General features: G+C 38.4%; 1 protein-coding gene and 1 long non-coding RNA gene across 4 annotated transcripts in view; one reads left to right on the forward strand and one right to left on the reverse strand.

Annotated features, from left to right (window-relative positions):
• PPP4R3B (protein phosphatase 4 regulatory subunit 3B) overlaps positions 1-15,539 on the reverse strand; it is a 62,964-nt gene extending 47,425 nt beyond the window's left edge. For all 3 annotated transcript variants that reach the window (XM_041756870.1, XM_041756868.1, XM_041756871.1), the window contains exons 1-3: positions 15,062-15,539; positions 13,690-13,745; positions 6,337-6,435 (exon numbers count right to left, since the gene is read on the reverse strand). In XM_041756870.1, coding sequence (XP_041612804.1) covers positions 6,337-6,435; positions 13,690-13,745; positions 15,062-15,203 — 297 coding nt within the window. In that variant the 5' untranslated portion in view covers positions 15,204-15,539. The remainder of the gene's footprint in view (positions 1-6,336; positions 6,436-13,689; positions 13,746-15,061) is intronic.
• A 2,939-nt stretch (positions 15,540-18,478) lies between these two features.
• The window catches only part of LOC121491706, a 90,298-nt gene continuing 83,372 nt past the window's right edge, over positions 18,479-25,404 (forward strand). The window contains exon 1 of the long non-coding RNA XR_005988025.1: positions 18,479-19,919. This is a non-coding gene — a long non-coding RNA (uncharacterized LOC121491706). The remainder of the gene's footprint in view (positions 19,920-25,404) is intronic.

Genomic DNA, 25,404 nt, shown 5'->3' on the forward strand with positions numbered 1-25,404 from the left:
TGGCATCAGATGTATGGAATAAATTTGAGAATATAGATAAATTAAGGTGTTATTCCAAAGTCTATATGAACAACTGAATTTGGATAGTGATGGTGGGGTAAATAAGGGACAGGTAGAAAAGAGAGGAGGAACCATGAATTACCCTACAGTTTTAAATATGTCATTAGGAAGATTATGGCTCCTTTAATAAAAACTGGTACATTCTAGAGAGGAATCGTTAGTACAAGCTCAGTTTTAATAAGTTTAAGGTGTCTGAATACCCAGCTTGCAATTAAATCTGTAGACCTACTACTCAGGAAAGAGAATAGGACAGAAATTAGGTATTAGGATTAACACTTAAAGCCAGAAGAGTCTGATAGTAACCAGAGAAACAGGAGTAGAGTATGATGTGGGGAAGGAAGAGGAAGGAGAATCATAGGTTATAAAGAAAGAAGAAGAAATCAGAGGGGTGCCTGGCAGGCTCAGTCTGTGGAGGATGTAACTCTTAGGGTTGTGAGTTCAAGCCCCAGGTTGCATAGAGATTACTTAAAAATAAAATCTTTAACTTACACTCTAAATGAATATAGTTTGCATATGTCTCAGAATAAAAGCACAGCTATACAAGCATTCACTGGTGATAATATGTTTATTTCTGTGTTATCCAGTATAACCCTTACAAGCTTCCTGGACTCTCCTAAATTTAACTCTCACTGATATGATCTGTCAATCCCACATAAACCCAAGTGACTATCTGGATGTCAACAGTGCTGTTCATCAAGTATTTCGGGTTCTCTCCCTTTTGTGGCACGAGTTTTTACATCCACAAAGTTATTCGTAGCTCTATGATTTGTTCTGGCCAATGAAATGTGAGCAAAACTGTCATATGTAACTTCTGGGAAGAACTTTTAAAAGCCAGTGCGCCAATTGCCATCTTTCTTTCTCACATTGCAATGATTTTGGAAATATTAAAATAAATTCTCTATCAACTGGGTCCCTGAGTGGCTCTGATAAGCACAGCCCCTTCCTGTCCAATTGTACCTCTCACTGGTCAAATAGCATTAAGGAAAAACAAATTTTTGTTATGAGAGGCCACTGAGGTTATAGGATTTTGTTACTGTAACACAATCTAACCTTAACATTCTTAAAGTCAGTCAACTAACTATGCTGAGCACGTTCACAAAAAATTTACACTGTCAGTAGGGTGCTCAACAATAATTTCTTTTCCACACTCTTAGCTTACTTCTTTACAGCTGTTGTTTTAATTCTTCTCCCTTTTTAAGTATCAAACACTATTACTTTCTCCTTTAAATCTCAGGAAAGAGAATCTTTCCTTTGAAAGAAGGAGACCACTAGTATTCAAAATACTCCAACATCCTTCTCCATCTCACAACTTATTTTCACTCATTTCCTTAATCTCTTTCAAAGAAAATATCCTTACCCTCTCATTTTCTGAGGTTAAAACTTCCATATGTACTTTTGACTTTATGCTTTCTAAAAGCTATATATACAGAAATCAGCTCTAACTTCTTCCTCTCCAATTGTTCTTTCTGCTCTATTATTTACCATTCCCCTTAAAAAATGTATTATTCTCTGGGCTGTCAAATTTTTCAGGGGGGTTCTACTTTCTCATTATAAGGAGTTAAGAAGTAACTGAGTAATATTTTTGTTGAAATTAAAACTGTTTTTCAAAGGTCAGCAATGACTTCTCAGAAACATAAAGTAAAACATAATGTATGGTTCTGTGGAGTATCAGTTGTGAGGAGCTATAAACTAAATGTATGTTTAGCGACATGCACAGATTAAAAAAATATATAGGGCACTTGGGGGGGCTCAGTTGGTTAAGCATTTGCTTTCGGCTCAGGTCATTATCTCTGGGTCCTGGCATTGAGCCCCATTTCAGGTTCCCTGCTAAGCAGGGAGTCTGCTTCTCCCTCTTCCTCTGCCCACCACCCACCCCTACAACTCATGTATAATCTCTCTCTGAAATAAATAAATAAATGTTTTTAAAAATACAGTACTCAGTTGTTTAGTAAAAATTAAAACTTCCTGGACCAGGAGAGTGGCCAAATCTAACACCCCTTCCAAAGGTGGAAAAGTGTGAGTAAAAATCAGTGACAAATGGGAAGAAATAGTAACAAAGGGCAAAGGAATGAATAAATAGGTACAACAAGAGAAATCCAATATTAACAGTGCCTCAAGAAAGGATCAGAGCAAGAGATGATATTCTCTTAGCTCAACTGTATTAGACACCTGGAAAGATAAAAGCCTTATGTTTTTCCAAGATCACCTATTCTTGGGACTTGACAAGGTTGAATGGAGGCCTATAAATAAACCAGATGAGTTACAACACTTCTGGAAAACATAAATTTTATCATACAATATAATGATGAACTGAAACAATTGTTAATGATGAAGTTAATGATTCTAGTAATGTGCCAGACTGACTTCAGGATACGTTCACTACCATACTGCAATATAGTATAAAACTAGCATTATTGTTCTACCAACTACCTTAGGTACACAAGCCCAATATTAATGCTGATGATCAAATGTACTGAGAAATTAAGTCTCCTCAACAACAATGCTGACAGCAAATGGCAAGAAGAAAACGATTTTGTTAACTGTCAGTTAATTTCTATGCTAAACACTTCTGTATAAGTTATCGTAAGGTACAAATAGATCAAGAAGGAAAATGAGTAATCAGTAGAAAATGTAGAACGTAAATCATGACTTTATCAGACAGATTACTTGTTTCTTTAAATATCCCTACCCCAGAATGGCTCCTCCAAATATTACACATATTCATATTGATAAATGCTCTGTCAATATGAATACTATGCTATAGATGCTTAGACAAATATATTCATTTTGTTGTGAGAGACTTGGCAATGGGGCAAGGAGTGGCCTTTGCAGTCAAGGATTAGTCTTGTCTAAAGAAAGATCTGGCCCTTACCTAGCTCCTGAGAGGTAACCTCTAAGTACTTTCAATATCCTGTCTAGTATGAGTGTTTTCTGTTTACCTGGGAGCCTTGGGCTATGCCAGATATTCTATGTGTGGGTAACTAGGTGGTTTATTGTGGAGGGCTTGGGCCACACAGTATCAGCTCAGCCTGTGGAGGTGCTGGAAACTAAAGTCAGCCACAGGGCAGTCAGTCTACTTATAGGACCAACAACTGATGAAAATACTGGACACAAAGGTTGGATAAGCTGCTCTGGTCAGCAATACTATGTGAAGGTTGCCACACAACACTGCTGGAAGTAAGTGCTATCTGTTTAAGAATCCTGAGAAAGAAAACTGGAAGCTCATGCCTTGGTCTCTCCTATGTGTCTTTTCTCACTGCTAATTTTAATCTGTATCATTTCATCTTAATAAACTGTTAACAATAAATATAACAGCTTTGTGGAGTTCTGTCCTTCTACCTGACAATGATTGTGGGACCTCCTAGACTGCATGAGTGAAAATACTAAGAAACAAATTTCAGCAAAACTTTCTAGGACAGGGGTGGCTCACTGATGGAGCATCTGCCTTTGGTTCAGGTTGTGATCCTGGGATGGATTCCTGCATCCCTGCAGGGAGCCTGCTTCTCCCTCTGCCTGTGTCTCTGCCTCTCACGAATAAATAAATAAAATCTTAAAAAAAAATTTTTTTCTAGGACAAATGTACAAAGTCTTCAGGAATATACGTATATTCAGGAACTAATATTAAACAGTACATGTTGATGTGTGGAGTGGGAAGAAATGGGAATAGGTATAACATAATATGTTGATCACTGAAAAATATCATCCACCACGGATGTTCTAGTGGAAATATTATTTAACATCCTAGTTCTAAAGTAAGATGTTTATCTTCTGTCTTATTCATTCTTTAAGTATGTACTAAGTCCACACACAACATGTTCCAGTTGCCATGCTGGCATACTGGAGGAAGAATACAAAATAAAATATCACTTTTCAGGAACTTGTAATAAAAAAGGTTAGTCTTTATATACTATTAATATTCTGAACAGCCATTAAACACTACAAAAAAGTAATCTTTCCCTCTTTTACTTTTAAAGATTTTTATCCTTCGGTATGCTTTCATTATTTTCATGGACCAGTTTTACCCCCTATCTTGTGGATGAATGCATGCGTGATTCAAGTTTACTGAATTAAGAACAGAGCAGCAAATATCTGTGGCCTGCATGTGTCTAAGTCTGCAATAGAGGTCATTTATATATCTTACAACTCACTTTACAGAAAACTCTGCAAACATAAAATTTAATCCCAATCTGTGGAGGGCATACAAGAAAAAAAAAAAAAAGAGTAAATATTAGGACCTTTTCATCATCACCACCCATAGGTTTAAAAACAGGCAAAACATGAAGGCAAAATAACAAAACAATATGGATTATAGTTTTATGTATATTTTACAAATTAAAATAAACTAATATTTACCAGTGTTTTCACCTGTTCATCAATGGAAATTCTATTTAATAGTGTACACTAATAATGCTCCAGTAATACATGATACATACATAGTAATATACAAGGTGGAAAGAAATCATCTACTTCCAGTTCAGTTTTGTGACCTAGAGCCATGCGTTAAATAAATAAGGTTTACATAGAATGGGGAGGTTCACATTATATTTCCTTGGGCTACTGGGCTACTTTATTGCACTGTGTGGTACTGTTACTAGGAGGACTAAGGGAAAAAATACTATGGTGAGATGCATTAAAACTACAAAACCTTCAGTGATCAGAATCACTACAGAGTAAAGCTGATAAAAGTGAAAACGACAGGGGCGCCTAAGGTGGCCCAGTCGGTTAAGTGTCTGCCGTCAGCTCAGGTCCCTCTCCCGGAATCTGGGGATCCAGCGCCCTATCGGGCTCCTTGTTCAGTGGGGAGTCAGCATTTCCCTCTGCCCCTCAATCTGCTCATGCTCACTCTATCATAAATAAATAAAATCTTAAAAAAAAAAAGGTGAGAATGACAAAAGTCAAACACTAGAACAGAATATACTAGGCAACTGCTAAAGACAGTGATCCCACTTACAGAAAACAATAGTTAAAATATTATGATTAATTTAAAATTCCAGTTACCAGTGTCACAGACTGTGCCTAAAAAGATGTAACTACTAAATATAATATAGTATCTTGAATGGAATCCTGGAACAGAAAAAAGACACTAGGTTTATTTTAAACAAAATCTGGGGCCCCCTGGGTGGCTCAATTGGTTAAGCATCCGACTCTTGATTTTGGCTCAGGTCATGATCTCAGGGTTGTGAGACTGAGCCCCACATTGCACTCTGTGCTGGGCATTGAGCCCACTTAGGAGTCTCTCTCTCCTTGTCCCTCTGCCTCTGTCTCTCCCCTGCTCATTCATGTGCTTGCTTTAAATAAACAACAAACTGAGGATATCTGAATAAAGTATGGCCTTTAGCTAATAATAATGTATAAGTAATAATAATGAATAGTAATAATAATATATGAATATTAGCTCTTTAATTGTGACAAGTGTATCCTACTAACATAAGAAACTACTAACAGAAAAAAAAAAAAAAAAAAGGGATCCCTGGGTGGCGCAGCGGTTTGGCGCCTGCCTTTGGCCCAGGGCGCGATCCTGGAGACCCGGGATCGAATCCCACGTCGGGCTCCCGGTGCATGGAGCCTGCTTCTCTCTCTGCCTCTCTGTCTCTCTCTGTGACAATCATAAATAAAAAAACAAAAACAAAAACAAAAAAAACCTACTAACAGGAGAAACCAGATAAAGTGGTGTTAGGGAGGGAAGTCTATAGGAACTTCCTCTGCATTTTCTGCTCATATTTTCTGTAAATCTGAACCTCTAAAATAAAAACATTATTAAAAAAAGTTCCAGGAGCAGTTGAGTAGCACAGTGGGTTGAGCACCTATCTGATTCTTGGTTTCAGCTCCACTGATGGTCTCGAGTCCTAAGATCGAGCCCCATGTTGGGCTCTGCAAGGAATTGGCTTGAGATTCTCTTTCCCTCTGCCCCTTCCCACCTGTGTGTGTGTGCTCTCTCTCTAAAAATAAATAAATCTTAAAAAAGTTCCAGTTACCTGAGAGTTACCACTTATCTTATATTTTGCTATACTCTAAGTCATGAGCACTTTTGATATTAGTGCCTGGCACACACTATTCATAAACATCAAGCAAACAGGTGACCAACTATTAAAGAAAAACCTCTAGACTTAGAACATATTTACACTTAAAAAAAAAAAAAAAACAACTTGACCTTTTATTATGAACATTTGCTATCAAAAATAAAGTAATAAACACATTATTTCTCCACACTCGAATATGTATCTTTCATGTAAAAAAAAAATCAAGAATGCAAACATATTATTTAAAAAACCTTACCTGACAAATTTTTTCCCAGATCTCATCGCAGCCAGCTTTTTCCTGAAAACTCAGAGCCAGATCATAGTTCTCAGCTTCCGACCAAACAATTAATGTATCCTGTTTAAAAATAAAGATTTTTACATCATCACACAAGAAAAAGCTAGAAAAGAAATAACTACGAAGTATAAATAGAAATCAAGAGGACAAAAAACAGCATAGCAATGACAAAAGCCCTCTGATGAGTGCAATTAATGTGTAGTCAATTGACATCAGGTTATTGTATTTTGTTATCCTTCAAAACTTAGTAATATACAGGCAGTGGAACAGTTTGGGTACTAAAATGATAATAATTTTCTAAAACAAAAAATATTAAAACAGGTTAGCAGGCACTGGCTTATGTTACCAACATAACACTGAATGGAAAATGAAGCCATTCCTGGCCAAACTGTAACGTAGACATTTTAATCCTCTACTGACTCTCTCCTCTAAATCTGGAAAAGCCTTCAGAATATGAAGGAATTCAAAACAATGATGACATGAAGATACTCTAGCTCTAAGTACTACAAACAGCACTTATTTCAGCAGCCCAATTTGTAGAAAAATTAAGAACCCTAGGTTTAGTATTTTTCTACAAATGTCATTAATAGTATCCCTACAAAAAGTTAGTTAAGCTTTTAGGAAGTTGTCACCTCTCTACTAAAAACTAAAGTTTGGGTTTAAGTTAAAACATAGACAAGTTTAAACACAAAAATCATTATGCAACACTCAAATAAAATCGCCAACTTTTAAAGGATATGTAATAATGAAAGGTTAATATGGTTAAAACTTTGATTTTCAGAAAATATGCATTTAAGAAAAAAGAAAATATACATGAATTTATATCCTAATACTAAGTATATAATCTACAAAATACCTTATAATTAACAATTATTCATCAAATACTTCTATTATGACTTGATATGAAAAAATATATAATGCTAGGGACACCTGGGTGGCCCAAGTTGAGCACCTGTCTTTGGCTCGGGGCATGATCCTGGGGTCCTGGGATCAAGTTCCGCATCAGGGTCTCTGCATGGAGCCTAATTCTCCCTCTGCCTAGGTCTCTGCTCCTCTCTCTCGGTCTCTCATCAATAAATAAAATTAAAAAAATATATCTATATATAATATTAAAAGCGAGCCTCAGATTAACAAAGTCTTCAAAATGAAAACACTTCAATACTCTGGTAGCTCTAATCTGTAAGTGAAAAATATCCGTCAATTAACCCAGGCCTCAGATAAATACTTACTTGCTGTGTAATCAGGTAAGAAGAACAGCCGGAAAGCGGTTGTTCTCCCTTCTGCCTGGCTGTGCTTCTCGGAAGGAAAATTTGCCACCAGGTATTCTAAAATTTTAATTTCCAATCCATACTTAATCCCTTTTAATAATTTGAATTTGGGGGGAGGGGAAACTTCATGAGTTGTATTTTATCACTGTGCATTATCACTTGTCTAACAGATTAAACTAGAATAAATGTCAGTTTTACCATTATCATGTTCATTTGCACTTACATTACTGTTTTTAGCCCTTTGTAAGGCACATGTTCATTTTGTTAAGGTTACAGGTCAGTTTACATTGGAAAACATCTATAAATAGTTAGTTGCACATGCGGGCTAAAGTAATTCACAGTAGTTAGGAAACACTTTTTATGGAAGTGTTACTCTTAGAATACCATGTCTATTTTTTTTTTTACACTTCTGATCATTTATTTGCTTATTAAGTATGGGCAAAAGCCAATTTTTTCTTCTGATTTAAATGTACAAGCAGGTTTCTTCTCAAATTTCAATGCTTTATACCATACATTCCATTTTGGAGCACTAATACAACAGGATGAAATCCAGAATCTTTTATGCAGGCATTCAAGGCCTTTTCCAACTTGGTTCCAAGTCTGACTTTAGGTAACTGAGTCCCCTTCTTCACCAACATTTTCTTGACTGTTTCTTCCTATTCTTAACGTAACGTCTTCTCCCCAAGCCAGTCAAAACCCCAAAGTAAACGGGATTTATATTCAGAACCATTCTTCAACGTAAGGAGGACTGACCTTGGGTGATGGTTAAATATACAGATCCCCATGCTTCTCCCCTGGGTAAAGGTCTGCAGTGAAGACCCCAAATCCTTATTTTTCACAAGGGTCTCAAATAATTCTTTCGATATGTCAAATTTGAAAACATCACGTAAGTATATCTCTCGTTGGCTAAGAGGATAGGAAACCATCAGAGCAGGCACCTTCCAACTCTATGAAATGTACTCAAAATGGGTGACAAGTCTCATCTTTTCTTCTTCCTCTCTTTGGAAACCTACTATTTCAGTCAAAAAATAACTGTAAGAAGTACTTCTTACAACTGCTTATTCCAAGGATCACAATAAAAGCTTCTAGGTAAGAGAGCACAAAGCTGGCACAAGAATATCAAACTCATGCTATTATTTTAACTCAGCATTCAAAATTATAGCGAATCTCCTTCTTCTATACTAATTACATTAGACTGTTGCCCACAATGACTAAGTTTTGTAAAACCCCAGGTCCCCAATTTTACTGGAGATAAAGAGATTCAATATGACCATTTTCACCTCAATCTTGATCTTGGCGTTATGTTCTTCTGGCTAAAACCTAGAATAGTCTCAATCTTTCCCTTCCAGGATATGAACAACCATTTATTGACTGAACCCCCTTTCCTTACCAAAGTTGTTCTCCCTTGGTTTCAAGTCAACATGTTTTCCTAACTCTCTCCTCTTTCCAAATGCTTATTCTTCCTCTTGACTAGATCTTCTTCCTGATTACCAAATACCTAACCCTGCAGCACGTTCTGTCAATTCTATCTTCCATATGTATCTGAAATCCATCCACCTCTTTCCATCTCCACTGACCTTAAACTTATTCAACATTATATCTTGCTTGGATTATGTTGTGATCTCTCAACTACTCTCCCAGTTATTGCTTCTCTCCAATTCTATACACTGATGTTACTAGTTTGGATGTCATTCCTCTGCTGAAAATTTTCGAAAGCTTTCAAATGGACTTTAAAAATCTAAAGGGGAGGGGGTAAAAAAATCTAAACCAGAGATAGTGAACAACCCATAAGCAGCACTGAAGTATTACTGGATGAATGAATAAATGTGGACAATTCAACAAGGCTGTCTTATGCTCTGTTCTCTGTTCTTTTCTCTAATTCCATCTATTCTTTTGAAAGAGGTCCACTCTTACAGCTAAAAATAGAAGTTAATGATTCTCAAATTAGAATCTTCTACACCAAGTAAGTCTTATTCTCTCTAGTCCTAGATGTTCACTACAAGACCTTTTCATTTATTTTATTATCATTTCAGAGCCTAAGCTGGGGGGCGGGGGGGAGGTACAGAAGAGTATACAGAATGCTACCATTAATACCAATAAAAGGGAAAACATATATGTAATTGCATACCTGTTTGTTTAAACATGCATAAAACCTCCAGGAAGATATTCAAGAAACTGGTAATACTGGTGGCCTCTAGTAAGGGAAACTAAGAATGGAATCCAGAGTGGGAGAGACTTCACTAAATACTTTGTGAATTTTTACAGAAATGAATATATTATCTATTCAAAATAAAGAAAGAGGGTTTGTTTGTTTTTTGAAATGAATAAGCTGCTAGCCAAATGTAAATGTAAACTTGTTTTCCTCTCAACTTCTCACTTTCTGGAGAGAACCATCATTTTCATGGCCCCAAGACTCAAAACACTACTAGTGACCCTTGATTCCTTCTCTTTCATATTTAATCATTTAGCAAATCTGCCAGCACTTTCTTGTTAATATAATGAAAATCTATTTCTTCTTTACAATTCCATTTATTACTTACAGACTTACATTTTTCTGCATCTGAATTATAGTAAAAGGTCTTGTTAACCTAAAGCTCTTATTTCCCTCTCCGCCTCCAATTGATTATTCATGACATTGCCACACTTGCTTCCTAAACACAGTATCACTTTCATCACTTTAGGCCACTACTCGAGAATCTAGAATAGCTCCCTCTTGTTTAGTAAACCAAGCTCACAAATAAGAAACCTCCACCTCTGTTGCAAAGAGGCTTAGTAACTTTTATGTCAGGTGTACTATTTCCTTCCCTATCACCATTCCTTCAACAGACACCACTAAGGAGAATGAAATTTTTCTTAATGATTCTAACTCAAATCAATCTCTTCCTTAATTTTCTACTGTCCAAGTCTGTGGAATAAAATTGCTTTTTATGTATTTTGTGTTGGCACATACCTCCTGTATTATCTCAGTCAAGAAACCTGACCTTTTGTGCCTTAACTGCCTCATCTGTGAAATACATTCATGGTCTTTCAATAATGACTGAGTTAAAACACTTTACCAGCTATTTTATTAGTTATATAATTGTTTCATTTGTTATGTCTTGTCTCCCAATAAAACTATGGATGTCTCCCAATAAAACTTCCTTATACTTCTCTCCTAAACCCAATTAATACAAATTATATTAAAATTATATTAAATATAAAGGGTATACATCCCTATGACTCTGCTTTTGGTGGTCTAGATCAGTAGGAATGATTCTAAGTAACTTAAAATTTTGACATGTATCAGCCACTATTTCATGTTCCACTGTATAATCATTTTGTTTCCAGTGTGTTTAAACACTTAACAAGTTATTGGCTCCTTTTAAGTATATCTTCTTCCCATTAGCAACTTCAGTACTGCCCATAGTCCTGAAGCAAGAGTGCTGTAAATCGATGATCTTTTGATATGGAGTCCTTTGACATTCAACTCAACTCAATCTAACCTATTCTGAGCCCATAATTCAGGACTTGGCTCATTTTAGAACTATAGTATTAAGAAACAATGTTTAGTCTGCTTTGAATTTATTCAATGTATTTTGTAGCAAAATATCCTATAAACTATGAGCATCTCATTCACTCAAGTCTTTTTAAGATTAAAAACCTGCCAATGATCAATATATTTCATATAAACTTTGGGAATGAATTATTTTCTGGACTAATTTGAGTAACTTAATGATATTTTAAAAAGATAACTAATGAACACAAAAATATCAATGTGTTTGGAAATCTCAATCTGTATAATCTGGTAAAAAGTGCAAACTGAACAAGATTTTGGCAAAAAAAAAAAAAAAGAAAAAAGTATCTCTAAAAAGAAACTAAGTTTAACGTAATCCTCAAATTGCTCTCTGGTTCTACTAGAAAAGTGCATTCAATTCAAACAAAAATAAAGAAAACAGGGACGTCTCAATAGCTCAGTGGTTGAGTACCTCCCCTTCGGCCCAGGGTGTGATCCTGGAGTCTCAGGATAAGTCCCACATCGGGCTCCTTGCATGGAGCCTGCTTCTTTCTCTGCCTATAAAAATCCTGATAGTATATTATTGAAACATCATTAATTACAGGAAACATTCTCCCAATAGTATAAAATTTCAAAAATAAGTACTTTTTTCTTCAGTATGTTTGTTTTCTAGCAGAGTGATATACAGAAAGACATGTTCCAAAGTTTCTAATGAACCACCATGTATTTTTTTAGACTAAGGTTGGAGGGCTGTTTTATACACAAACCTACACCATTATATGATCTTTCCAATAGTAACAATAGTTAAAGTATCTTATATACAATCTGAGAAGAATCCATATTATGATTAAATTGTAGGGAGTCACATTTAAGAACACAGTTCCTGAGTATTTTATATTTGTGCAGGGGAAGATAAAGACTATAAAACAGTATTTCTTTCCTCACAAAAAAGGAGGCCAACAAAAAATAAAACAAAAGTGGCTACCTGGTAAAATTCCATGCGAAGAGAAAAAAACCATCTGCTTGGCTGACTTAGAAATTAAATTTACTTAAATGTTTAAGATATAGGAAACATTTTTCAAGTGGTCAATACAGGGCAAATGTTTGATTCTCCATCAAAGACATGCAATATTTTCTACGCAGAGGGAAAAAAACTATTAACTGAGTATTGAAAATTTAAATATTTCAAAGAAGTGATTAAAAATGTATTGCATACACAAAACAAATTGTTTAACAGTAAGACTTTTACTAATAACGAGCTGAGCAATGGACATAATTTCATTCCTCCAATTTGAAGTTATTTATTTCTGGGCATTCAAATTTTCATTGATCTTGAAGAATGTAGGTATTGATGATGTAAATACAATCCTAAAATAACTTATCTTTTCCTTCAAAAATCTCTGCCATATTCACTTTACATAATACACACACATACACACCTGGAAATAATTCAAGTGTCTAACAATAGGTGGTATCAACCAGAAGAATACTATACAGTTAAAAAAATAAACTAAATCTACATTGTTAACATCAACAAATCTTCAAATTAACTGTTGAGTGGAAAATGAAAGTTCAGAGTACATGTAAGAGCAAGAGATCAACCGTGCAAAGTTTAAAAACATACAAAAGACTACATATTATTTATGGATACATACATAGCAGAAAAGGTATATAAGCACACACAGAAATAATACATCAACTTCAGAATTGTAGTTACCTACAGGAAGGATGGAGAATGGACAGAATGAGACAGGCACAAAGAAGGGTTTAACTCCATCCACAATGTTCAACATTACAAAGATTTGAAACAAATATGGTATAAAGTTAACATTGTTAAATTTGGTGGTGTTACACAGACACACACTGTATTTTCCGCACTTTTCAATTTTGAAATCTTTCATAATAAAAATGAAAACATTCACAAAAGAAGAGGTTGAATCACTGCTGCCATTTCCAGATTAAATAACTGGGGACACTAAAACACAACACAGGTATTGTCCCCCTCCCCCCCCCGCAAAAGACGGTAAATATTAACAGAAAACGTTACATGATGCACTTTTATAAAGTATCCACTGATTATATTAAAAATATACAACAATTAAAGAACAGGATTCAAATGCTTCTACTTCAAAAACTCTACCTTTGCTTGAGTCAAAGGATCAAATTTCACACCACAAATAGGCTTTCCTTGCTTTAAAGAGTATCTCTTTGAATTTTCTTTTACGTCATTTCCTTTAAACGTGATTGAGAATAAAAGGTTTAGTGTACAGGGCATAAAAGATACCTGACTATCTGTAGTTAAATAAGATTAATGAATACACTGTATTCTAACATAAAATAACAGTGGCTCAATTCAAAGATAATAAATGACTGCCAGTACAAAAACTTTCACTTTTCAGTTTGAAACTTTTCACCTACAGGGAAATACAGATAATGTGTAACTGTTTACCAAACATGTTTTTTCTTGTCAGGAAAGCTTTCCCATCTTTGTCAGATTAACACTTCCTTGACCACAGATGAAATCTTTCAAATTAAAGATAAACAACTACTTGCCTGTTGTTTCTGATATGCAGTGTTTGGATTTATCTTTGACTCCAAGAGTAGTGATCCTGAAAGATTAAAAAAAAAAATTTGTAAGTTTGACTGTGTAAAATTTTGAATAAAATATCAGAATATGAATTTAAAAAACAAACTTGTGTTCTCTTCCCTTAGCTAGACATGTGAAGTAATCAAATGTTTCCTGATTCACATTTTTCTCTCCAGATCTGGGCTTCATATTTAATTTAGAACACACCATCTTATCCTCATATGCCCTTAAATGAAAAAAATCCACCTAATATCAACATTCAGACCCAAAATATAAGGAGACTAGATGTTCATTAAAATTTTATTGAGATGAAAATTTTAAGGTCTAAAAGACTACTTGAAGCCAAACTCTTTTAAACAAAGTTATTTTATTTCATTTCCAGTTTAACAAATAAAACAAATTACAAAGGACCACAACAGGAATCTAAGTACTTAGTTACACAAATTACAGGACTTCATTTATCCTTTTCTCCTTAACAGAACAAAGGACATTTCATATAGAAATAAATGTCCGTAACTATTTTAAAGGGAAAGCGCAAAAGTACAAAATACAAGAATAAATCTGGGATTGTTACCTTTCTATTATCTGCACATAATTGCTCAAATCGAGGCGTTCAGATTACAGCGATAAAGGTTTTAATTATGCGCTACACTTTTAAATCTAAAAACACTTCACACAGGACTCACACAATAAATTAACGGACACAAGTTTACAATCTGCTCTGGCGTCCTAACTTGTTTAGGTTGTAAAGTAGCCTGGGAGGCGGCCTGGGAGGAATCCAGACTACAGATATGCTCGTGCGTGCATGTATCGTGGCAACGGTCTGCAATAACCGCAGGAAAAGGTGTCTTTTGGTTTTCCCCAGCACCTGTCCACTAGGGCAAACTCACGGGCTCCTGAGTAAAAATGGGTTTAAAAAAAAAAATTTAAAAAGCCACTCAGAAAGTATAGTTTCACTGAGTTTTTTTGAAACAGATGTATAATAGATAAGAAAACAAAAATAAAGGGAGGGGGAGGGTCAGCTCCCTAGAACGAGAAGAGAACTACTCCGTCTCTCATTACTTCCTCCCTTCTCACTCTCCCCTCTTCGGAGGCGAGACTGGAGAGGAAGGGGTCAAATCCTGAAGAGGGACAGGAGGCGGGGGAACAGAATCAACGTCTGACTGAGGGAAAACCCGGACAAAGTAGTTTGTTTTTACCGTACAGAAGTGCAGGCACAAAACCACTGCGCTGTCCCAGATGTGGTAGTAACAGTACCCGGCCCAGGGCCTAAACCAGCGGGGCGATGCCCAAACGGAGGCACCGACTGTCCCCTATCCTATGTTCCAATAACCTTACCGTCGGACTCAGCCCGAACCAGCAGCGACATCCCCTTGAGCTCCTCCACATAAGTGGAGGAGACATGCCCGGTGCCTCGGTCGTCCCACTGACGGTCTTCGTTGAGGGTATAGACCTTCACTCGCCGCCGCGTATCCGACATGGTGGCTGCTGTCCCCGCCGCCCCAGCCGCCGCCTCCTCGCTCACCTCGTCCGCGCCCCTCACTCTTGAGAGACGGTTGCGGCGGTGGCGGCGGCGGCGGCGGCGGCTCCGGAGAGGCCCGAGTTCACCATGGCTCCCAAGGTTCAGTCGCGGGAAGGGGCAACAAGAGTCACCGAGACCTCTCCGCCCGGAGTCCCGGTTACCTCTCACTTCGCCCCCGCACACACCCACCCTCCCCTCCCTTTGCCCCCCAGAGCTCGCTCGCCCGCCGCCGCCGCCGCCGCGGTAACTACTACAGATCCGCCATCTTGTAACCCGATTCTCTCTGCCTTTCTCTTCCTCCTCCAGCAGGCTCGCACGGGCTGTCCTAGCAGGGGCTACGGCGGCCGACGAGCCCAACGCGCGGCACTTCTGCTTTCCGCACGCGCTTCCCGAGCCGGCAGCGCTCAGTGTTCTCGCGAGGCGGGGTACTGGCCCAAAAGTGGGAGGGTCTAAGTGCGACTTCCTCTTCTCTCGGTCCCGCCTGCTGGCGCGGGATCTCGGACGGGCGGTCGGTTCTCGCGAGTTCCTTTCCCCTCTGCTGCCGCGAGACTCTTCCTAGCCGGCGGCGAGAGCGGAGTCTCGGAGCTTTCTTTGGGCGGTTGCGGGCTGCGCCTGGGGTGTGACGAGCCGTGGGATCCAGCTGTGAGGAAAAAGTAAAGCATACCTGGGAGGTACGCTTGGGACTAACCCTGAGCAGAAAGGAAGGAAATGTGCTCGCACTGCTTCAGGGAAGCTAAACCTGTCAGCCTGTGGGAGAAAAGTAATTTAACTTTTTTTCTGTGAACATGTGAGAACTTCGAGCCCTTTAAGCACGGGGACCCGAAGCCCATACAGCTGGCTGCGGAGCCTCGTAGAGTCCAACGTCTCCTCAGGAAGTGTCCTGTGGATCTCCAGGCGAGTATGACGCGGTGCAGAAGTGTGTTGACAAGTTCCTATTTCCCGCCAAAGCCCATCACTCACTGTTAGGCATCTGGTAGCTGGCCATTGAAAAGCCTACTTTCCACTTCACGAAAGTGCTGTGCTCTTCCCGTGTTTGTAACTCGGAAAATAAGTCTCCAGAGACTCTTAGGGAAGCAGAGGGGACCTGCCTTCCTAACACATCTAAGAGCATTGTTTTTGATATTTTTGAGTTGCTCTTGCGAACGTTTCTTGCGCTCTCTCTCGGGATGTCTGCGCTGAATTAGCGAAGGGGGAATTCCCTGGGTGTTCACGTCATCAGACATCACTCTAATTGTCCAACCTTGCCCGGTGCATGCCATTCGTGCAGGGCAGTCCAGTCCCGGTTCGCTCTGGATAGGCTCCTTTTACTCGCTTTTAAAGACTTTCTCAGCTGCTTCTGCCGTCAGTGCTTTACCGGCAACCCATTAGTCTGAAAGGTGAAACGCAGAAGCGCTGCACGGGTTGACCGTGCAGCGCATCTTGGGGGTTGTAGTCTTATCAGTGGTTTTGTCAAAACGTGCTTTTGTTTTGACCAGATCTTATCTGTGGACACTTTGGGCGATGCGCTAAACACGTGAAACGTCTTACACAGAACAGGCGCCTGATAAAAAATTATAATTTCAAAATCTGGATACATCGCCATGTGTTTTTTAAATCTAAAGAGGACCTCAGAAAATGTACTTAAGTAGTTAGATGTAATAATAGAGCCCATTACTAACTGTGATTGATGTGGACAAAATGCATTTGAGCCCATATTTGAGAAAATAACATTTCCGTCTTGGGTCAGAGAAAACTTAACAGATTAAGTTTTGAACTAGATGTTAGAGGATCCCTAAGTAGGAGTTTACACTTTGGCTTGGGAAGCCATCCAAGGCTGAGGGGACAGGGTGAACAAAGTCATAGAATATGTTACTGCCCTAAAAGAACTTACACGATAGACAGATAGATAGATAGATGTACATGTATATATTAAAGGATTAAAGACTATACAGAAATCACTTTATATGTGTTGAGGTTAATGTCCTACAAATAGAACTAACTCTGGACAAAACTGTGAAATAAGTTATTTCCTGCATTTACTCATTTGAGTATTTGTTGACCATAAACTAGGTGTTAGATACTATAGGGTGAATAAATAGGAAAAGTCCCTCTTCTCATGGAGCTTGCACTATAGTATATAGGAAGGCAAAAAATACAAGCCAGATACTGATAAATATTAATACCAGAAAAATAAGGGTAGCAAAAGGTTAGTGAGCTTGGGAAAGGCAGTGGTGTTACTGAGGAAGGCCTCTGAGGGAGGCATTTCCCCAAAGGGAAGAGAGCATGAGGAAACAGAAATGCCATGAGACTATAGTGGGAGGGATAATAAGGAAACCAGTATCTTTAAACCTAAATAATGTAATACTATACATATTGTTGTACAGATGTACCCTAGTTTATTTAAACCGTCTCCTAAAAAATGAGTGGGAAATATCAGAAAGGGAGACAGAACATGAGAGACTCATAACTCGGAAACGAACTAGGGGGGGTGGAAGGGGAGGTGGACGGGGTGTGGGGGTGACTGGGTGCCGGGCACTGAGGTGGGCACTTGACGGGATGAGTACTGGGTGTTATTCTATATGTTGGCAAATTGAACACCAATAAAAAATAAATTTATAAAAATAAAATAAATAAAAAAATAAACCACCTCCTATTTATGTATATATGTGTCATTTCCAGTAGTTTCCAACCTCAAACAATTTATCAAAATTATTTCATGTGTTACAGTATACTTGATGTTGAATTCCTAGAGTAGGGATTTTCAGCGTTAGCATTACTAACATTTTGGGCTGGATAATTCTTTGTTGTGAGGTTGTTCTGTGCATTACAGGATGTTTAGCAGCATCCCTTATGTTTACCCACTAGATGCCAGAATTGCACCCTCTCTTCCAGCTGTGATAGCCCAAATAATCTGCCATCATTTCCAGTGTTCCTGGAAGAAGACATGTTACATTTTTTTAATTCTTGAGGGTTTAAAAAAATGTTAATCTCTATAGGGTAAACTCGGTTATCCATTTCACTAACGCCCTTGAAATGTCAAATTTTCTGTTTTCACCCTTCCCATTCTGTTAGATGTTTTTATGAAGTTTTTTATTTTTTATTTTATTTATTTATTTATTTATTTTATGATAGTCACAGAGAGAGAGAGAGAGAGAGAGAGAGAGGTAGAGACATAGGCAGAGGGAGAAGCAGGCTCCATGCACCAGGAGCCCGACGTGGGATTCGATCCCGGGGATCAGGCCCTGGGCCAAAGGCAGGCGCCAAACCGCTGCGCCACCCAGGGATCCCCTTTATGAAGTTTTTTAATTTTAAGTTTTTAATTTTTTCCCTTAAGGTGATTAAATCTTCTCCATTACAATAATCCATCAAAACTGATAGCCTGTATCTTAGCCACATTCCTATTTCTTTTCCCTTTTACAACCAGACTATTTAGTGTTGAAGTTGTTTATACTCCCTTCATTTCTTCACCTCCCACTTATTCCTCAATTGAACCCATTTGGGTTTCCATCACCATCCCTTGCTCTCATCATAGAGCTCTTTATAAACTAACTTAAGATATCTACATTAATAATGCCATGGATATTTTCAACCTGTTTTACTTGATCTAAGTTAAAATTGGCACTTTATTGTCTGAATGTTGTTCCTTCCCAGTCATATTATGGCAACTCTTGCTTTATTCTTCAGATGTTGCCACAGTTAATCACTTTCATAAGGGACTCTTCTGACTCTCCTGACCAGATAATAGTATCTCCTTGGAATGTTACAAGTACCAAAACACTCAAAGTGGTTTAAATGATAAGAGAATTTATTGGCTCATAAGAAGGAAAATCTAGAGATAAAGGGGAACCTCATCTAGGTTTGATTGGCTCAACAGTATCCGTGAGAACTCGACTTCCTTCTGCCTTTCAATTCTGTATTTTGGTCTCAAATTCATACGGAGGCTGGCTCCTCTTGGTTTTTTGTTTTGTTTTGCTTTTAAAGATTTTTACTTATTTATTCATGAAAGACACAGAGAAAGAGGCAGAGACATAGAGGGAGGGAGAGGCAAGCTCCGCGTGGGAGTCAGATGTGGGACTTGATCCCAGGACCCTGGGATCACGACTTGAGCCAAAGGTAGACACTCAACCACTGAGCTACCCAGCCATCCAATCGCTGGCTCCTTTTGTATCTTAAGATAGTGGCCAAGAGCTCCTAAGTTTCCAGTTCTTCATTCGCAGCAAAAAAGCATTTGTTTTTTCTTCACGTATTCCCAGTTGCATTGTGAACCTAAAGATCTGAGGTTTGGGGAATGTCAAGCACTGAATGGCTGAGGTAAATCAGGGGGCCTGTCATTGGAGCTTAGGGTTAATTCCACCCAAATCCATGGATATTATACCATAGGATATGGGTAAAACGGATGTAGGAAGACAACCAGAGTATCCACTTAATCTTTTGCTACACACAGCACCATGCATCCTTCCATTTAGCATTTGTCATCTTTATAGCTTTGGGTTTATTTCTATGATTTCTGATTAATAACTGTCTCCACATCTAGATGACAAATTTCTGTGAGTTCAGAGAACTATGTTTTTTTCTCATCATTTTATCTCTAGGGCCTAGCAAGAGGGTATGGAATATAGCAAATACTCAATAACTGTTGAAAGATTGAAGTTTCATCTAGAAGTTTACTACTCAATTGGACATTCTCCCTAACAGGTAATTTAATAACTACCCTATCAAATCAACTGAGATGAAATTACATCTTTGAAAGCTCCAGATTGGTATCTCTATTTCTAAGTAATCAGGTGTTGACACACTACTGAATATTTGTGAAACCAATCTGATATTAAATTGTTTTTGTATCTTTCAAGTTTCTGGTTTCTTGTAAAGTAAGGTTCTTTAGGATGGTATGCAAAGCACTTCATGGTTTGGCCTCTACCCAAACCCTGGCTCTCAAGAGTGAGGCTATGGACTGTTGGAGTGATTTTCCCTGGGGGTGATTTTCTTTTTCAACCATAGCCCCTCCCATTTACCTTACCAAATGTTTTTAGAAGTCTTTTCTCTGGGTAAGTGTAGTTCCTCAGGTATCTCATACCCGGAGAGAGTAAAGGCAGAGGAAGAAGGCAAGAGGTCCATTTGGTTAGTATTTAAGCTTTCACTTAATCACTCCTTTTAACACTGCTGTCCCAGTCTCCCACTACTGTACCTAGTGTCTCCAAGTCTTTCTTATTTCATAAAATAAATGTTTCCTGAGGTGGTGGGGGCAACAGTGTCCAAAGGGTTTATATGAGCATGAGCATGTGTGGAGGGAGGAGGTAGTTCTTTGGTTATGTGGGTTTGCGAAGGGGACAAAGGTATGTAGCCCCTCTTTGTATAGACTTTGACCCTGTCCTCAGATTCTCAGCCGTGATCCTTTCTGATTCGTGATCCTTTCTGATTCGTTGTGGAGATAATTAGTTCTCTTCTCTGATCACCTCTGTGGCCATTTAGGTTGTAACTTCCTGTTACCTGCTAAGGTCCACTACTGCTTTACCAGCTGCTTGCCATGCAAATGACATTTGTTAAAATCTCATCTGCTGTTGTCTCTTTTGTTTGCCTTTTCGGCTCTGTACTTAAAAAAAATTATATTCTGTGTGATTAATTTTTCATTTTTGACAAAGGTATTCTAACATGTTTTTATGTTTTTTTTTTTTTTTAATGCTTAGTTTTGTAGTCCCCTTGGAATTTTTTGTATATGTGAAGTAGGATGCCCATTTAAAGTTTCCTCCGGGGCAGCCCAGGTGGCTCAGCGGTTTAGCGCTGCCTTCGGCCCAGGGCATGATCCTGGAGACCTGGGATGGAGTCCCATGTCGGGCTTCCTGCATGGAGCCTGCTTCTCCCTCTGCCTGTGTCTCTGCCTCTCTCTCTCTGTGTCTCTCATGAGTAAATAAAATCTTTAAAAAATAAGTAATATTTCTCCTCCAAATGGAGAGCCACTTGTCAATATCCATACATGTGTGTGGATTTGAGTCTGAACACTACTCTGTTTTGTTTTAGTTGGTCAACTGTAGTGTGACAGTTTTAATTGGTATAGTTTATTATTTGTTTTGGTGTTTGCTTGATGTGGTGGCCATATCCGTGCACCATTTAGATTGCCTTCAAGAGACCTAGTCTGGGGAACATACTTGACTGATAGCCAGTTGCCACCCTTTTGGATCCACCATTGCATTTGAGCTGAGACCATAAAGATCTCAAGCTGCTCCCAGCCAGTAACTGAGCTCAGCACAGGTACTATACTTGCCCTTTACTATGCAGGCAGAACTCCTTTAGCGGGCAACTTTGGCATGGGGAACTTCTTAGCAGGCTGGATGAGACTTTCTTGGAGCTACATTATAGTCTGAAGCTCTTTCCACCCAGTATTTCCTTACCTTCCCTCTTTTACAGAGGTCAAACTTGTGCTATGGTCTATAAGCTCTCCCTGTCAATTCCTGAGCCTGTTTTATCCTTAACAAGGTGTTTCCTCCAGTATTTTTCTTGTCATATGTGTCTTTGAAGGCCAGAACTAACAGGTGATACGGGAGTGGTCTAAGAAATCAGGCAGTAAGATGGGGCTTGGGGAATAGTTTACTCAGTCTTTGGCACAAGGTAGTCACTTAACTACTGATTTGACTAGTAGTGACCTAGGAAGACATGCCATAAGAGGGAATGCTATGGTCTATGCAGTGATTCAGGCATTTGAAAAATATGGGGAAAACAATGCCTACAAAGATAGCAGAGCTGACCAATTAAGTTGTACTACTGGCTTGCAGAGGGATATTGAGTTGAGGGCACTTAATACACAGTTAAAGCTAAGTTTGGGAGTTAGGAGTCCTCTTTGGTCTTCACAAAAAGGCCCTTATTTCCTGCAGTGGAAGAACAGACATGGGATTTGTCAGAGTTACAGAGCTCTAAAGATATTTGAATGCTCAGCTTGTTGGTGGTGGGGGGTGGGATTTGCTATGCAGTTAGTGTCCTGACTGGGTAATCTTGAAGCTTGAAGTATGGGATGGGGGTTACCGGTTCTGCAGATACCCCTGGACTCTCAGGGATTGCAGAAGTGGCTCATACTTCCTACAAGAGATAACAACTCTCTCCCCTTGTAGAAAGACTTAGTTGTTCTCATATTTTATCCTAGCTGAGAGGCTATGGTAGTTATGGCTAAATCTCAGCATAACCCACCTAGGGACTGCTGGGCCTAGGGAGGAAAAAGATTATACACTGAAGGAACTGAAATAATAATCTAGCATATACTACACTAAGGAGCCAGAGAGGTACACTTGGGATTGGACTTTGAGTGTCCTTAATCAAGGGGGCTGGAGGTTAAGATTGGTAAAGATTTCATTGATTTGGGATACCTTTGGAACAGAAGACTTACTGCTAAGATAGCTCTTGGAAGTCTGGAAAAAGTAAGAGTGGAAATGAGTACACGATGGCAACTTTTGACTCCTGGAGAAGATACCTATTTATTTTGGCATACCTGTATGGTTATTGCTCACTTATTAGTTCTAACCAATTATTTTGTAACGTTGAAAGTGTTTTTTAGAAGATCACCTGCATGTTTTTGTTCTTCTCCTCAACCTCTTTTTAATCTTATTATGTTAGTTAGGACCCGAGAACACTGATGAGAGTAACAGTGGTGATTCTTATTTCTTTCCTGACTTTAATGGCAATGTCCCCAGTATTGTATACAAGTTCTTAATTTCTGATAGATACCACTTATGGAGTTAAGGATATTTCCTAGTATTTTAAACTCTCTTGGGAATTATAAATGGCCTCTTCTGATCTGGTGATAATAGTTTTTCTCTTGTAATCTTTATAATGAATTATGTTCTTATTTCTTACCATCTTTGCATTCCTACAGATCTACTTGATCCTAATAGCTATTGTCAATATTGTATTAAGACAGTTTATCAGGAGGAAGTTCAAGATGGCAACATATAAGGATCCTAAACTCACCTCCTCCCATGAACACAACAAGCTACATATGAAACAATTCTCTCTGAAAAGAACCTGAAAGCTAGCTGAATGGCACCTCTACAACATAGAATAAAAGGGCCACACTGAGATGGGTAGGAGAGGCATTAAATACATGGTCTTTCAAGAACCTCTCCCCTGCCCCCATCAGGCACAGAGACCAAAAATTGGGAGGGATCTTGTAATACAGGGTTTTGTCCCCAAGGAATGAGGGGTTTGTGCTCCATACCAGGCACTCCAGCCCTTGGGAAATGCATCAGAGAGATGAGCCCCCAAAGCCCCTGGCCTTGAAAACTAACAAGACTTACAACCATAAGGCTTTAGGGAATGGAAAATCCACTCTTAAAGACCCATGCATAGACCTACTCATCCCAGGGCTCAAATAAAATAAAAAATGAAAGAGAAATTACAACTGATACTATAGAAATACAAAAGATCAGAACAGACCAATACAAACAATTATATGCCAACAAACTGGACAATATGGAAGAAATGGAAAAATTCCTAGAAATGTACAATTTTCCAAGACTGAATCTTAAGGAAATAGAAAATCAGAATAAACTAGTTGCTCACAAGGAGACTGAGTGAATAATCAAAAACCTCCCAATAAACAAAAGTCTTATTCACCAAATGGCTTTACTGGTGAATTCTACCAAACATTCAAAGATGTAATACTTATCCTTCTCAGACAAGAACATCCCAGAGAAGAAAATTACAGTCCAGGCCAATAACCCTGATGAATATAGATGCAAAAGTCCTCAATAAAATATTACCAAACCAAATTCGGCAGTACATTAAAAGAATCATATACTGTGATCAAGGTTGATTTATTCCTGGGAGGCAAGTATGGTAAGCATCTGCAAATCAATCTATAGGATACATCACCTTAATATTTGTATATAAAAATAAGCTATTGTGTACAAAATACAAATGAGAGGCCAGGAAACTCCAAAGCAAAGTATATAGAGAGAACCACCTTTAGTTCATAATGATGCACAGGAAGTGTGACTTGGCTTCTGTAAAATAAATTCATGGCCCTGTGATAAATTCCCCTCCCCGCCGCACGTCCCCCGTCGCTTTAGCTTATGTTGGTTTCTGTCACTTGATACCAAGATATATTCTCACTTTTCCATTTCTACTGCCTACCACCCTGGTCTCCGCTCCCATTAGCCTAGAATTTTATAAAAAGGCCTGCTGAACTTTAACATGATCTCATTGTCTACTTTTTTGCAAGTAATCAGGCATACTCTTACTGATTATGTGCTTTGAAAATATCACCTTGCACTAGCCTTCTCTTGTATTTTAATAAAATTTGCTAATTCTAGGGAAGAAAAGGCAAAGGATTAAGGAGTAAAAGACTGTTAAATTGATTTATAAAATTTTTCCATATTCTAAACCTACAATACCAAATGAATATGAAGTTGTCCATGCCTTCATTTGGAATTCTCCTTCCCGAGTAGTTGCATATCTTCCTCCATTTCATTGAGGTGTTTGTTCAAATATCACCTGCTTAGGCTATTCTGGACCATTTTACCTAAATTAGTACCTTTTGTGGATCACTTTATCCATTTACTCAGTTGTTTTTCTTTAAAAAACCTACTACCACCTGACATGCTATATACTTCTTAACGGTTAGTTTACAGGATGCCTGGCTGGCTCAGTAGTTGAGCGACAGCCTTTCGGCTCAGGGCGTGATCCTGGAGTCCAGGGATCGAATCCCACATCAGAGTCCCTGCATGGAGCCTGCTTCTTCTCCTCCCTCTGCCTGTATCTCTGCCCTCTCTCTTGTGAATAAATCTTAAAAAAAAAAAAAAAAAAAAAAAAAAAAAAAAAAAAAACCAACCTCGTTAGTTTCCATCCACTAGAATGTGAGCAATGGAACTTGATGTTTTGTTTACTGATGTATAAGTGATGAACTAATGAATATTATGCTTGGCAGAACTGAACTAAGAAAGATACTGATATTTATAGTATTATCTTTAGATCTAGAAGATATTCTGTAAGAAAAGAAAAAATGTATAGAAACCGTAATTGGGCAGCCTGGGTGGCTCAATGGTTTAGCGCTGCCTTCAGCTCAGGGTGTGACCCTGGAGACCCAGGATCGAGTCCCACAACGGGCTCCCTGCATCTAGCCTGCTTCTCCCTCTGCCCGTGTCTCTGCCTCTCTCTCTGGTCTCTCATGAATAAGCAAAAAGTTTTTAAAAACCCA

This window comes from Vulpes lagopus, chromosome 5 (assembly GCF_018345385.1).
Source record: "Vulpes lagopus strain Blue_001 chromosome 5, ASM1834538v1, whole genome shotgun sequence".
Classification (NCBI taxonomy): Eukaryota; Metazoa; Chordata; class Mammalia; order Carnivora; family Canidae; genus Vulpes; species Vulpes lagopus.